General features: G+C 39.7%; 1 protein-coding gene across 1 annotated transcript in view; it reads left to right on the top strand.

The window, feature by feature from the left end:
• The window catches only part of DCHS2 (dachsous cadherin-related 2), a 227,978-nt gene that overhangs the window by 136,999 nt on the left and 74,476 nt on the right, over window positions 1–16,503 (top strand). The window contains exons 4-10 of the mRNA XM_032466667.1: window positions 3,368–3,604; window positions 4,617–5,633; window positions 9,009–9,196; window positions 10,498–10,598; window positions 13,360–13,454; window positions 14,193–14,350; window positions 15,427–16,270. Coding sequence (XP_032322558.1) covers window positions 3,368–3,604; window positions 4,617–5,633; window positions 9,009–9,196; window positions 10,498–10,598; window positions 13,360–13,454; window positions 14,193–14,350; window positions 15,427–16,270 — 2,640 coding nt within the window. The remainder of the gene's footprint in view (window positions 1–3,367; window positions 3,605–4,616; window positions 5,634–9,008; window positions 9,197–10,497; window positions 10,599–13,359; window positions 13,455–14,192; window positions 14,351–15,426; window positions 16,271–16,503) is intronic.

Raw genomic sequence — 16,503 nt, 5'->3', positions numbered from 1 at the left:
CAGGGGTCCACCCTTATGACCTCATTTAACCCTAATTACTTTCTTAATCCAGATACAGCGATGCTGGGGGCTAGGCTTTCAACCTATCGAATTTTGGGCAGATACAATTCAGTCCATAGCACATATGCTCATTAGAACTACAGTAACGGAGTAGAAAGTGGTCTGTCCCTAATCTCACCCCACAGAGATGAGCTCTCTCCATAGTTGCTCAGACCCTTCCATATTTTCCAGTGTGCCTATTTCTGTGTGTGTGTGCACACAAGGTATGCACTAGTGGTTATGATTTTACTTTACATATTGTTCCGTAATCTAACACTGCCCCTTAGCAGCACTTCATGAATTTTTCACAGTAGAGATATGCCATTGTTTAAATGTTTAAGGATTACTAATTTTTTTAACACACTGGATTATACTATATTCTTTACAACTTTATATAAAATATAACATATAAAATCTTTTTAGATGAGAACATGTATCTTTCCTTCATTTTGGGTGCTACATAGTGAACCTTTCCTACTGTTCTAAATGGATACTGAAGTCGTTTGCAGTGTTGCAAAGGACAGCCTGTCCATTTATTTCAGAGCCCTTATGTGTATATATTATGTATATTTACAGAGCACCTATGTACATATATTTTATGTATATTATATATATGTATATACAGAGCACTTAATGTACATGTATTATGAAATATACAGGGTATATTTCTAGGTTCCTGAATGTGAATAACTTCCTTTTGGATAAACATTGCCGACATGCCTTTTGGACAGTGTACATCCTTTATTAACCCTGCATATTATCACTTAAACATTTTAGCAAACATTGGAGGTGAAAACAAGAGGTAGCTGTTTTTAATTTTGCATTTCCGTTATTTTTAATGAGTTTGAATACCATCATATTTGTTCCCAGCTTATTCTTTATGATCTGGGTTACCTGCCCTTACCCACTGCGAACCTGACTTTGGGTTTTTTTTGTATTCTTTCACCTTCCTTACAGAACGCCATATTTATTATGGATACTGAGTTGTTTATGTATTCTCAAAACGTTGTCTTTTGATTTTATTTATAAGCCATCGAGTAAATGAATGAGTAAGTGAATGAATGCTAAAAAGATAAAAACTGTTAAAGTACAACGTGCTAAATTTATAACAGGCCACTGTGGGATCACAGGAGAGTGGTATCTAAAGCAAAGTGGAAGCTAAGAGAAGGCCCCCTGTACCACGTGAAACTTGAGCTGTGCTTTCAAATAGGAGTAGAAATCATTCAGTCAAAGAAGGTGAAGAAGTTGTTCCAGGAAGGAGAGACAGCCATCCGAATGGAAAAAGCAAGGTCTATTCTGGAAGTTAGAAATAGTCCACTGTGTCGAGAGCAGAAGGCCCTGTACAGAGAGTGGTGAGATGGGGCCACGGAGGTGGGAAACAGCGCTAACTGTTGAGTGGCTTGGTTGTTATGATGAGGCATGAGGATGTCACCTGAAAAGCTGCGCGAAGCACTGATACGTCTAGATTTGGATTTTAGGGAGACAATTCTAATACAAGTCTGAAAAATGGTTTAGAAGGAGTCAGTCTGAAGGCAGGAAGACCAGCTTGCGGTCTAGTTGATAATCTTTTCATTGTCATAATCACCAGGAGTGATTTCTCCATAATATTTCTCAATAATTGAATATTTCTCAATAATTGAATTTGAGTTAGCTCTGGAAGATTATACACCCAGGGAGTGGGGAATAATTGGGGGTAGAGAGACTTTTCATTTTCTTCTGCACACAGACACTTTTGTATTATCTGAGTTGTGGTTTTTAATCAAGCATAGACTTGATCGGAAGCTAATCTGTTATTGAAGGGAAGGATCTGACTTAGAAATTATTGTGCTGAGTATTGAGAGCCTTGGTGGAACACCAAACCAGTGTGGACACCAATTCTCACATGGCCGCTAAAAGCTGGTATGATAATGTTTGGTTACGTTCGTATTTTGTAAGTATTCCAAGAAAGAGTGTTAAAACTCTTCTTTGTTACAGTCTGATTGTCTCTGGAACTATGTGTTCCCTGATCAACTTGGAGCGTGTTCAGGAGAAAGGAACTGCAAGTGAAATGACATAAAATAATGTCAGATAAGAAGAAAATGGGGATGTTGTGCCTGGGGCAGGTCCAGTGAGATACTTGGCTTTGGTTATTGATGACATGTTATGCCAAAGAGAAATAAGACAGATTTCACTAAATGTCCAAGGGAGACAAGAACAAGGAGTTGGAGTTATAAGAGGGCAGATTTGACTTAAAATAAATAAATTGAATGGATGTTACCTTTTTATGCCTAGAAAACTGATCATTGTTTTTGCCAAAAGCTGCAGAAATCCTTCATTTCACTAATACTTATGGCCAATTGTCCAACACACCAACGAAGAGGATGGAGTTCTTTGAACAAGAGAGCTGCCCCACACAGCCCTGTTCAGGGCAGATGTCAAATACACCAGAAAATAAAATGTTAGTTTCATCTGTAGACTTAGGGTTCGTGCCTGGGCGGATTGTGATCACCCCACAGCCCTGTGCCAGCCCGGGCTACCTCAGATTATGAGGTGTACCCCCCCCAGTTCCGTCAGCCAGGGCTGCTGCTGCGGGAGTAAGTTCTAACCAAGGCAGCACAGTTGATGTTTTTTGGTGACTTGATATACTTCCAAGACATCTAGTGTTGAAGCTCTTGGAAATGTTGCTTACTTGACAGAATTTGGACCATCCTTTTGTAAAGATGTTCAAGTTCCTTGAGTAGACAGTAGACGTGTTCTCCAGAGAAATGGAACCAATAGGAGATATCTAAACCTGAAGGCATATGCGGATAGACACAGAGAGATTTCTCATAAGGAATTAGTCATGTGATCATGGAGGTTAACAGATTCCAAAATTTACAGGTGAGTTGGGTCAACTTGAGACCCAGAGAATCAAGGGTGTGATTCCAGGCTGAAGGCTAGCCATCTCAGGACTCAGGAAGAGCCAGTGTTTCAGTTTGGCCAGGGAAAAAAAGAAAAAAGAAAGAAAACAAAAAACCAATGTCCCAAATCAAAGGCAGTCAGGCAGGAGGACTCTCCCCTAATTGAGGGAGGGCCAGTCCTTTTGTTCTGGTCAGGCCTTCAACTGACTGCATGAGGCCCACCAACAACAGGGAGGCCAGTCTGTTGGACTCAGTCTTCCTGTTGAAATGTTACTCTCATCCAAAAACATACAGCATAACGTTTGACTCAGTATTTGGGCACGCCATGGGCCATTCAAGTGGACACATGAATTAACCATCATGGCAGCATCAACAGAGCAGGTGTTACTATTGCTGATCAGTATTTACTGCATGTGATCTGATTTTAATCTCCTCTTTCCCCTACCCAGGGATTATTTACTTAACATCAACTGTTAGTCATTTGGAATCCAGTACACTTTTGCTGCTGGTCTGTGCTCGAGATGGTGGTGGCCTCACTTCTGTCACTAATGCCGAAGTCACTATACACATTCTTCAGACGACACTGGCGCCTGCTCAGTTTGAAAGGCCTAAGTATACTTTCTCAGTTTATGAAGATGCGCCCGAAGACAGTCCTGTGGGAACAGTGAAAGCAAAGGAGTCCTTGAGTAAGTACTGACTTCTCAGGCCGCCTTGAAGTCCATTATTGGAACATTTCCTGTATTTCCTCAGGCTGTACAGTCTTGAATAAATCTTTCCTTTTCTCCGTGCAGGAACTGAGACAGTTCAATCTGTGGCTTGCACTTTGTTCTTTTTCAACGTGATTTCTATCCTGCATTTTCTTTTTCTAATCACAAAAATAATACGTACTTTTAACCCACTCTCCAAAACACACAAACACACTTCCAAAAATATTTTATGAAAATATGTCCTACTGTCTTTGTTGTTCTATAACTACCATTTCCCTGCCACACACCCCCCACCCGCCTACTTTGTATATGGTGGACAGTTTTCCAAGTAACTGAACATCATTCTGTCTCATTAAAAAAAAAGTTTCCTAGTATTTCAACTTGGATATAAAATATATTTTATTTGAACATTTTCTTTTACTATTAATTTGAATGATTTACAGTCATTTTTGCTGGTCCAAATAATACTCAGGCAAATATCCTTACATGACTTATAGAGGTTTCCCTACAAGATAAATTCCTAGAAGTGAATTAATTGTCCAAAGATCTTGTCCTGCTCCCTAACCCTAACCCTAACCCATCCTTCCTCCTTGTCTTAACTTTTGGGGAGGGTATTTGTCATTTATTGGTAGGCATCATAGAGAAACATCAGCATAAACTTGACTTTGCTACTTCAGATATATAAAATAGAATATAAAACAGGCATCCACATTTTTTTTAACATCTTTCCCTTTTAATGCAAGAAAAAGGAAGGAAGATGGTGAAAACCGTGACTTACTCCTTGTCCATTGGACATTACCTTTGTCCACTTGTACATCTGAAACAGACGCTGGAGAGCGGGAAGAAGATGTGACATTGTATGGTCTTCTCTGTGGATGTAATACGCATGAACGCTTTTTGTTCTCAGTGTTTCCACTGAGGTGCATTCTTTTGGCATAGAGTGACTGCTGTCTCTTGTTCTTTTTCCTTTCTCTGTTTTCCTATTTTTCAGATTCCTCAGAGCCAATTTTTTACAGGATCTCCTCTGGTGATCTGGATGGGAAGTTCTCCATTCACCCGTGGCTGGGCACCATTCGAACCCGGAAGCCTCTGGATCACGAAACGCAGCCCGTGGTTGTGCTCACGGTCCAGGCGCAGCTCGGCAACTCCCCAGCCTGCAGCAGCACCGAGGTCAACATCACCGTGGTCGATGTCAATGACAACCATCCAGTGTTTCCCAAAGCCTCCGACGAGGTGACCATATCCTGGACCACACCGCCCGGCACAGCCTTGTACCGCGCCCGCGCGGAGGACAAAGACAGCGGGCCCAGTGGGTTGGTCCGCTACGCCGTTGCCAGCCAGACCCCGAGCATCTTTTCCGTGGACTCGGGGCTTGGTGTGGTGTACCTCAACCAGAGCCTGGGGGCCGGGGGGCCCCGGAAGTGCACGCTGACCCTCGTGGCCCAGGATCTCGGCCTCCCTCCTCGGGCTTCCCTGTTGGTGCTGACGGTCATCATTGAAAAGCAAGAACCAAGCCCATCGCTGACTTTTGAGCATTTAGTCTATCAGGTGGAAGTCAGTGAGGCTCTCTCACTGATGACCCCAGTGCTGCGGATCCAGGCCCGGCCGCTTGGCCCGCGGCGCGCACGCTCCCGGCCGCGGTACGCGCTCCAGCCCAGCGCGCACTCGGCCGCGTTCGGCGTCCGCCCCGACACGGGCTGGGTCTACCTGCGGCAGCACCTCGACCATGAATCCACACAAACACACAGTTTTAGAGTGTTTGCCTGGATCCCGGAGGACAGAGTGTCGCAAAATGTGAGCACTTCGGTAATTGTTCATGTCCTGGATGAGAATGACAATTCCCCTACCTTCTTGCATGATGTCTTGTTTTTGAAAGTGGAGGAGAGCCCTGTTCCCCAAGGGGTAATAGGCAAAATTACAGCAAGTGACAGAGACGCGGGCAAGAATGGACAACTGACATATTTCCTTTTGTCTGATGGAAAATTCTTCAAGATGAATCCTAATACAGGTAGCATATTGTAGCTTGTGCTTATTTCTTTCAAATTGGAATTGAAAAAACTCACATCTTTTGGTTGTAACATTAGTGCAAACATATAGTTAAAGTGACAGTTTTAATACCTTATTTGATGATAGTATTGTGATTTTAAAGTGAAGTACAAAATTGAATAGAATTTTCCCCATAGTGATTCATACTTCTCTTGCCTCAAACCCACATACTGTCCGTATATATGGTTCTGGTTTTGAATTAGGGGTACAGTCAGAACCGAACTGAAGAAATCTTCAAGTAAAGTCTAATTTCCCCTCAACCATTCTTTTTCATTTGTAGATGTCTTTAAAATTTTTCAAATAATATTTTTTAAAATATAGATGTCATGGATGCAAAACTAGGGAATAATCCCTTAGTTAAGATTACAAAATCACTCTTTTTGTGTATTTTCCCATTCTCATTTTGATGAAGAAACCATGGGGAAAGGGTTAATATTTACACTGAGGTTTTTTCAAGTCTTAATTATGAAATTAAAAATACAAATGTTCTTGTATTTTAAAATTGATGTTGTATAAATTTGCAAGGACTTTACTGAGTTCCTGCAACTGCCCACAAGTGAATTATGTTTACACTGCAACCATATGGCTGGAGAAGCTGAGACCTGGAAAGGTCAAGTAACATGCCCAAGGTCAGGGAGCTAGAAAGAAGCGAGAAATGGTCACCACTTTGTACAATCCCAGGAGGCACCATTCATGCTGTAGACCTTGTAAGTGGTGCCCCTTGCTCTACCTTGGAATAGAGTTTGAATTCAGTTCTGCTTAGCTTCAGAGTGCCTGTTTTGTGAATTAGGAAACGCGCCCCTTCCTCCAGTAGATGGAGCCTCACACCAGGGCACAAGACCGGCCTAGATTCTTGCAAACTGGAGCTCAGCTTCCACTGGTTCCTGAGCTCGGACACCCTGCAGGGCACAAACTGCTTGGCTGCCCAGGATGGCCCGGCTGGCTCTTTACCGCCCTGCACTAAGTAGTTTTCTAGGTCTTCTGTTTCACTCGGGAATTTGTTTTTTGAGATAAAATATACAGTTGGTTCCCCCACGATCTTCTCTGTCCCACAAGTAGTCCAGTGCCCAGACTCAGAAGACCCGGTGTCCATCCCTAGAATTGTATGGTTTTCAGCAAGTAGCTTCCCTTCAGGGCGCGGCTTCCTAAATTCTAAAGAAGAGAATTCCTGCCCTGTCTGACATCTTGCTCTGGGGGATGAGGACTGGAAGTGTATGAAGGGGCTTGAAAGGCTGCATACTCCTAAACTGTTCCTATTCACCAAGACTAGGGGCAGGGTGGCGGCACAGGGGTTGAGGGCATCCTCCGCCCGTGTCTGTCCTCCACATCCGGGGCTCTGAGCGGTCCTTACCGTGACCAGAACCCCTGCTTCCACAGAGCCCTGCCTGGCACCCCCATGCCCAGCCCCAGGCTGAGCCTTCCGATCTTTAACAACATTGGCCTCCAGTCAGTCGGAGTTGGTTCATCAAATAAAAATCTGTTTGCCATTCAGAACTTAGGGCTTTCTGAGGAGAATTACCTTTTGGAAATTTAAAAATGCAGTGATTGACTTTGTAATTTTTGTTAGAATCACATTTATAGTAAACACTTTATTTTTTTGGATGGGTAGATAATTAGTTTATGTATTTATTTTTTAATGGAGGTACTGGGGATTGAACCCAGGACCTCATGCATGCTAAATACACATTCTTTTTTTTTTAATTTTTAAAAATTTGTTTAAATTTTTTTTTTAGCAGAAGTACTGGGAAGTTGAGCTCAGGACCTCGTGCATGCTAAGCATGCTCTCTATCACTGAGCTATACCCTCCCCTCTTCAGTAAACACCTTATAAATATAGTTGCTAGAGTAAACACTGCACTAAAATGTCACCAATTCAGCAACTTATCCAAACAGGAATTTTCATTTCCGTTCCTGATGTCAGTTACTGTTTTGTTTTATACATTGTCCTTTCATTTGGATGAAGAAGACAAAGAATCTTAGAAATGGCCATGTGAGGTAGTAGTTGCTTTATGTGTACTTTCTCACAAATAGATATTTTCATAAATGGTGAGGAAATTAATGCTTGGTGGAGCTCTGCAGCAGGAGAGGGGCACCGGAGAGGCCCTTGGCCACAGGCAGAGGCAGTTATGATTTTATGCCTGAGTCTCTGTGGATGAAACATGACGGAAGTTCCCCAGTGGACAGCTCTGAGCAAGAGTATGGAAAATATGCCTTGTAAAGCACGAGGAGTTCTTTGGGAAGCCACTATCATCCATACACATGTATTCTGTGAGATAACAATGAATAAGTCTATACAAAAGAAGACACACTGTTACCTAAGGAAGGTATTTGATTTTCATGAAGACATTTTGCCATTATTTTAAAGTAATGATAACAACTTCCTCGTTCGTAATAATTCACAGCTTACAAAATACTCCTTTTTGTTTGTTTTGGGTTTTTTTGGGGGAGGGGAAGAGGGAGGTCATGAGGTTTATTTATTTATTTATTTTTAATGGAGGTACTGGGGATTAAGCCCAGGACCTTGTGCCTGCTAGGCATGCACTCTACCACTGAGCTAGACCTTCCCCCGGAAAAATAATTTTAAGTTGATGACTGAATTAGTTCCCAATAGCCCTAGAAAGCAGGCTCAGAAAGGCCCTTCTGTGTCAGAGGTGGAGAGACTGGGACCCAAGCCTAGAACTAGTGATGTCTGAGCTGAGGTCTCCTCAGTCTCTCCATTATTCTGTATGGTAGTATGAAGAGAGATGTGCTGTCACTTGAAATCTTCTAAATTATTACTAAATTCCCATGGTGTATTTTTATCATTTGTTGTCATGAATGCATTCTTGATTGATTGATTGATTTTCCTTTTTCCTTTTCATTAGGCAGAATGATTACAGTTTGACTGCACATACACATTATATTGCATGTAAATGCATATAAACAATATACTGCAACTTTTTTTAGTTTACATATATGTACTGATCATTGTTTCTAAGAACAGATTAGAGCTTTAGCTTTTTAAACTGACATAGTTATCAAAGGAATAAAGCCAGCTGCACGATAAGAATCAACAGAATGCGGTAATCCAATCATAAAGGAATTCATTCTTTAGTTGAATGGTTGACGGTAGATCATTTGAAATACAAAGAAGGCCAAATGGAAGGTGGCAGGAGAAACTTCAGAAAACTCTTTCAACAGTAGAGCTAGATGACTAAGGTATGTGGTCTAGGGAGCTGTGCTTTTCCTCAGAGCTCTGCGTCTGATTCTGCTTTCTGGGGATTGGTTTGGATGTGGCTCAGAGTGCCACCACGCTAGCACAAGTGTCAGCCTCTCTCCTCCTGCTCTGTGCTCCTCAGGTGAACTCATCAGTTGGGTGGCGCTGGATCACGAGCAGCAGGTGCACCATCAGGCGACTGTCCTAGTGACAGACCACGGCTCCCCACCGCGAAACGCCACCACGGTGGTTTACGTCTCAGTCACGGACATCAATGATAACAGGCCGTATTTCCCACAGTGCCTCCCTGGGAAGGAATTACACATTAAGGTATGTGGGGCGAAGTAGCCCAGCAATGAGTTTGTAATACTCTTAGTCACTTGTTTTGAGCACCATCTTGTGGTAAGAAGCATGAATTTATCCACTCAGTCTTGGTGTGGACATGAATACATTTCTAGAAAATCTAGAAAATCTAGAAAATGTTGTCCCATGTCAAGAAAAGCCACAATTAAAAAAAAAAAAAGGAAATGGTTATAAATGCTAGCTGGGATCACACATTCGAGTTGTTTTATCATAATAGAGTTCTGTCCAAAAATTGTATACGAACATAATGGTAACTTTATTATCAGACATTGATTGTTTTTCCAGTAATTTCCACACATCTCTTTGTCTAGAGCTCCCTGTGTGCAATTGAAACACATCTTTAAGATGGTTAGTTAAAGATAGGAGAACAATCTGTAGCTCTAAAGTGGAGGGATGTGCACCCAGAGATCATAAAATTTGATCTTTGCTGGCACGTGCAGACACTTCTAATTATGCATATGTTATCTTTTTCATTTTTATGTTTTTGTATATGTCATAAAGTACATAATAAACTAGCATATTACTTCATGTATGTAATTAATAAATGTATCTTGGGGGTACTCATATTTTTTAAATGAATGGGTTATATGAATAAAATGTTTGGAAGCTATTGTCCCCAAAATTAGACATTCAAATTGCGCTCATATATTCATACTGAACAACTCAAAAAAGGTACTGAGGAGGTTAATAACTTTAAACTCACCTTCCAAAGTCATATTTAAAGAAAATTTTACTAAAGCAGAGCATTATGGTATTATCCTTATGATTTTTATTATACCATTTTATGTATGATATATAATGGCTTAATTAGGCTCTAAATTTGGATTTCAACTCCACATGTGCATTTCAGTATTCAAGGAAAGTTTCTGTTAATTAATAAGGTATATTTCATGTTTATCTTTAGCATATTTTGGACCTTTCAAAAAATGTCCTGAAAAGGTAATAAATGAGAAGATGCTAGAATTCTTAAAATACATCAAACATCTAAGATTTTTTGGTCAATTCAATGTCTTTTTCTCCCTCAAAAATAGTTCAAATGCTGCAGATCATTTGTTCAAATTGAGTAAAACACTTAAGTTTGTAATATGGATTCTTTTCATGGATTTACACCTGTATAACATTTATATCGTAGACATTTGAATTACATGTGGATTTAAAAACAGTTTAAAAAATGCTTAGGAGTAATATGTTCTTTCACTTAAAGATTCGTTGATATTTCTTTTTAAAATTTCACTGACTAATCTGTAAGCTGTTTGTCTTAATGACAGGTTCTGGAAGGTCAGCCAGTAAATATGTTGGTTACAACTGTGTTTGCAAAGGATCTTGATGAAGGAAGCAATGCAGAAGTTATGTATTCAAGTATCTTCAGGTAAAAGTTATCATCCATAAAGGATTAAGAACTTTAGTATCTCCTCTCTTGTCTACCAACCATGTCTCCTTCTGGGAAAATAGTTAACATTGAAAATACCACCAAATTGCAGACAAAATACATTTGTTATTTTCTAGAATCACCTTAAAAAAAAAAGAATTTTTAAGCTTAATACAAAATCCTGTGTCCTAAATAGAAACCAGCCAACCAACCATCCAACTTAAATGAATAATTCTCAATAATCTAAAATGCAAATCAACTTTTATTGATAGGAAGTGAATAATCAATAAAAATTGGTATGAAGTCCAGAAACGTATGATTATGAATCCCAAACATCTGTGAATCTTTATGAAGATTAAATATTCCTAAGGTCAGAGTAAATCATACCTAGAAGATGTCATAGATGTACATCCATGTATGTGTATGTGGGAACTTTGCCGAGACAGGCTTATGTTTATCTTTTAGAATGCCCAGGCCCCAAGTGGTTTCCAGTGATTAGCTTTAGTTGACATTGTGTTTTTATACCATTTTTAAAAGACATTCGATGCTTTGTCATGTTTGACACAAACTTAGGAAAGTAAGCGGCAACACTGCCCTTAACCTACAGATAATCTAACTGTCTTCATGGAAAACCCCAAATATGCTACAGGCAAACCATTGGAATCAATAACGTAAACAATTTCTAGGAACAGTGTCGACATACAAAAATCACTAGCACTGAAAAACTAAGCAGGATTTCACAGATCTCATTCACTGTAACACAGAAAATCCATATGGTGGGAGGCGATTTACGGTAAAGCTAATGAAGTTTAAGCTTCAAGGCTCTCCCGTCGCTTGGGTTCCTCTAGATGGGAGGAGGGGTGCAATGGGCAAATTGTATTTGTAATATTGTCCTATTTTCCGTAAAGAAGGACCCTCAAATTTTATGTTTTGCCTCTCCCCAAAATCAGAATCATCTTGATTAGAAGCATAAGGAGGAAATTTCATTAAAAGATATTTAAGACCTTTATATAGAAAATCACAAAGTATTAATGAAAGACCTAAAAGCAGAAAGAAATGAAAAGGCAAATTGCGTGCACGCTTGGGAAGATGACATAGTGGATTGTTCAGGGATAAGGAACCTACCGCAGATACACACACACACACACACACACATGCTAATAGATTAAACTACAATCTTGCTATAGTATCGTTAGAAAGAAATACAACCATGCTATGTATTATTCATGAATATGTGGACTAGAAAAATACACCCACACTTTAGAACAGGCGAAAAGGAAGGGAATGGGATTCGGAGGTTCACACAGGTCCTCTGCTGTACGTAAACTCTGTCATTTCTTTAAACATTTTGAAGAAATATTGTGATTTAACCAAGCTGGAAATGTTTACAAAGGTGTTCATCATATATTTCTAAATGTTTGAAATATTGAATTTTAAAATAAAAATTAGCTTCTATAATGATACTTGGGGCATAGCAATATAAAAGTATGGTGATATGTTATTCAGACCTTTGCTTTAACTTCATCCAATTGCAAAATAGAGGCAACTACAAAATATAAGATAAGATAACAAGATAAAAGTCAATATAATAGAAATAACGATATATATATGTCAACATTCATGAAAGTTTTCATTCTCTTATGGTGATGAAGTAAATGGATCAAAGCATTGACATCACAACTAGAAGATGTTACATGATTTCTGCTCTATACTCTGACTTTCTGAAGGGCAGGAGTTCTCTTTTATTTGTTTTTCTATCCACTGTAACTGGTAAAGTATCTGTTGCATGATAATCGCTCATCAGTGGTTGAATAAAGAATCAAAGAGAGCCACTAGCCCAGACATTGTATGGGTTTTTTGGATTGTTGAAGTGTTCAGATTTTATCAAAGAATGCAAATCTGTTATTGTTAACAGATTTGCAACAACACCGGATGACAATCAGTTTGAATTAGAAAGATCCATATGAACTTGTGACATATTTCAGTGTGTGCAGGTGTGTATTCTCTGTCTGCTGAAAAAGGCCTGGAAACAGTGACTGACCCAGAGCAATGAGCAGCTCTTACATTGAGAATACGACCTCCCAAGACCATGTTCCACTGGAAGGAACTAGGAGTCCTTGGAGAAGTGGCTGACCCTAGGACTTGGACAGGAACTCCCCCAGATGAGTCTGTAGCATTTTGCCACAGCAGATACAAGAACACAGCTAAAGATGACTGAGGTCATAGCAGAAAGACTCGGGAAGCGCCTTTAAGAGGGTCCTAATGTTCCAAGATGGAACAGTTTGAGTATCAGTGAGGATATAATGGCAGTAGATTGAAACCCTTATGTTTAAATTCATGCTTAATGATTCTTAAAACAGAAATGGAACAAACCTTTACTTATCATAGTTGGAGTACTGAAGGATGTCAGTAAACCAATCCATTATTTTGAAGACTGTTAATGAGTTTACTGTAAATGTTTATCCTGACTTTTCCTATAATGAACTGTTCCAATGGGTTATCAATAAGTACAAAAGAGGAGATTTCGCTTTACTAGTATATTCCAGCTAATGAATGAAGAAGTGGTCATCATCTCAGAATATTATACTTTGCAACGCTTAATGAGTCTTGAGCGGATTTAGACGCCAGCAAGGACTGACATCACACAATGAGACAATCAGACGTGCTTCTGGAGGAAAACACAAAAGCACTTGTGACGTTGTCTTCCCTCCAAATTGAACCTGAATCTGATTAATTCTCTAGATCTACCTCCCTGTTTAAGGAAAACACAGAAGCCAGAAGAACATATTAAGCTACACATTGGAGACAAGGAGCAACCAAATCTAGACCCTGGGAAACTTCGGGATACACGATCCAGTTCCTTCAGCCAATGAATTGCAAGAACAAAATAAAGAGATAGATGGCAGGAACACAAAGATGGAAGAGATATGCGAATATGGTGTTTATGTTGAACCTAAGTTGAGCTAATGAAAAAAATATTTACGAGACAGTTGAAAATTTTAAAAATAACTAGATGTCGGATGATAGGAATCATTGCTAATTTTTGAAAGTCTAATATGGTACCGTGATTATATGAAAACGTGCCTTATCTTTTCAAGATGATGTTGAAAAATATACGGAAGGAATGATATAGTTTCTGAGATTTGCTTCAAAAGAAGATGGTGAATCTGAAAAGAAAAAAATAGATATGGACGTATATGCATAACTGAATTTATTTGCTGTACACCAGAAACTAACGTTGTGAGTCAGTTACACTTCAGTAAAAATTTTAGAAAAAAAAGACGGTGATGGGAAATATATGATGGGGAATAAAATGTCATGAGTTGAAGCCAGATGATGGGCACATGAGAGTTTATTATAGCGTCCTGTCTACTTTTTCATATGTTTGAAAATTTCCATAATAATTTTTTAATCTGTTGTGTTTCTGGTCTATATTGTTAGTATCATTTTTATGTTCATACTCTCGTAGAGCTTCAGGCAAATGAATCTTCCAAATGGTCACAGATATATTTGGATTAATTAAATCTCTGCATTCTGCATTGTCAGTTAACTCCAATCTCTTAATTTTGTGTGTGTGTGTGTGTATGTGTATAGAAGATAGTTCTGATCACTTCAAGATTGATGCCAACAGTGGTGAAATCAGAACAGCTACGATACTTTCACATGAGTACAGACCTTCCTACAGGATAACGGTTGTTGCCAGTGACCAGGGAGTACCTTCTCTTCAAGGACAGGCAGTTATTAATATTCAGGTAATACCAACATCACGCACAGTGTGAAAAGATACTTTGAAGAGGTTCTTTTAAGTTTTATATACAAGTGTATAAAGTGAAGATGCATTAAATATATGAGAACTCTCTTTAGAGAGCATTGCAGATGTATGTGTGCATGATATTAAGTGATTTTATTATCACTTGAGAAATGATTAGATTTACATGATTTTTTCTCTTCCTAACAAGATCTTCACCTTCATCACTCTGTGGGCATTCATATTGCTTTGTTTATGAAGAACCAAAAGTGTCTTTTCTGTTACTTTTTCCTAATTGCAAGGACCTGGTAAATTTGCAGGAGAAACTCAAATGTAAACAAATGGCCAATGATAAATCGCATCGATTTCGTAATTATTTTTAAAATTAGAAAAGTCAGTTGAAATTCATATTTTAAGGCTTTACTTTAATCATAATGAGTAAACAAGCTGTGGAAAGTCTTCATAGCAGGAAAAAATTACATCAAAAGCAAGATGACTGATTATAGGAAGATTTTTTATGTTCAACCACATGATAGTCAGTAATACCAATATAGGTAGGTGTACTAATCAAGAATATATGTCCCCAAGAGTTCTGTTTGTAAATTATATTCCTTATTGATTGAGAATATGTGGCTTAGGGGACATTTTTCTCATAATACCTCAAATCTTTGGTTTCAGATAAGCAAAGACACATGACACTTAAATGTAAAAAGATGTCATCATTAAGGACACACGGGGCTCTAGGATTTAGACTGGTTAGGAGGACTAGTCATCCCACATTCTCACTGAAGAATCACAAGGCTACAGTTCAGCCAAACTACAGCCTGGCCTCACCAAACTATCATCATGAAAATGATAGCAAATGGGGAAGTGGGAAGCATTGTGCTTTCTTATCTCCTAGATAGCATGCAATTTTCAATCTTCGGGGATGTGTTGGACTCACATGGTATAAAAAAGACATTTTCTCACCAGTTAACATATGTCTGTCACACAAGTGGAAAGAATTAGCTTGTGAAAGAATATTGATTAAACTACTAAACAATACCCCAAACTGATAGCTCCTTTTTCTTCTTATTTCAGGTGGTAGCACTAACCAAAGGGGGAGCTCTCATTTCTCAGAATATTAGACATTTAGTTCTACCAGAAAACTTGAAGCCTGCGAAAGTAATGAGCTTGATAAAGTCACCTGATCACCTTCAACACCATCATAATGGAAAGTTACACTTCAGCATTGCTGCCGATGACAAGGATGGCCACTTTGACATCAACAGCTCGACAGGAGACTTATTCCTCTCTAAGGAACTTGATTATGAAACGACATCTCATTATCTTTTCAGGGTGATAACTAAAGACCGTAGCAAAAACCCTCCCGTGAACAGCACAGTCTTCCTTAGTGTCGATGTGGAAGATCAGAACGACCATTCGCCGTCTTTCCAGGAGGAGTTCATTGTGATAAGCGTGGAAGAGAATGCCCCCGTCGGGACCCTGGTGCACGTCTTCAATGCCAAAGACGGCGATGGGAGTTTTCTGAACAGTAGAATACAGTACTTCATCGAAGCCCACCACCCTGGAGCGAATCCGTTTCTCATCCACCCCTCTTTTGGCACGTTGGTCACTGCATCCCCGCTTGACAGAGAGAGCGTTCCAGCTGTCGTCCTGATGGTGACTGCATCCGATCAGGCTGCGAACGTGACAGAGCGGCGACTGAGATCGCTGACGGCCAAGGTGGTGATTCTGGATGTAAATGACCACAGCCCCACTTTTATATCTTTCCCCATCGCCCTTGTCAGAGAGGATGCCCCCGTGGGCTCCTTGGTGCACCGCATAACTGCTCAAGATCCAGACGAAGGAAGGAACGGAAGCGTGACGTTCAGCATCCTCTCAGGAAATGAAAACATGGCCTTTGTTCTAGATGGGGCATCAGGTACCGTATACATCACTGTCAGCTAAAGCCTGGGGTCACTTGCTCATTTATTATTCTCATTTTCCTCTGATGTAAAATGGTAGTTCTCAAGATGCATCTGCTTTAAGGAGATTTGACTTGATTTACTGTTTAACTTATGCAGATGATGGGCACAGAGATTGTATTCAGAGAAGCAACAGTAATTGACCTGTTTGTTAATATTGACCTGCTTTGTAGCTAGCTCACCTGTCCTG

The sequence above is a fragment of the Camelus ferus genome, chromosome 2, assembly GCF_009834535.1.
Source record: "Camelus ferus isolate YT-003-E chromosome 2, BCGSAC_Cfer_1.0, whole genome shotgun sequence".
Classification (NCBI taxonomy): Eukaryota; Metazoa; Chordata; class Mammalia; order Artiodactyla; family Camelidae; genus Camelus; species Camelus ferus.
Note: the sequence above shows the minus strand (reverse complement) of the source record. Positions and strands in the feature narration are given on the sequence as shown.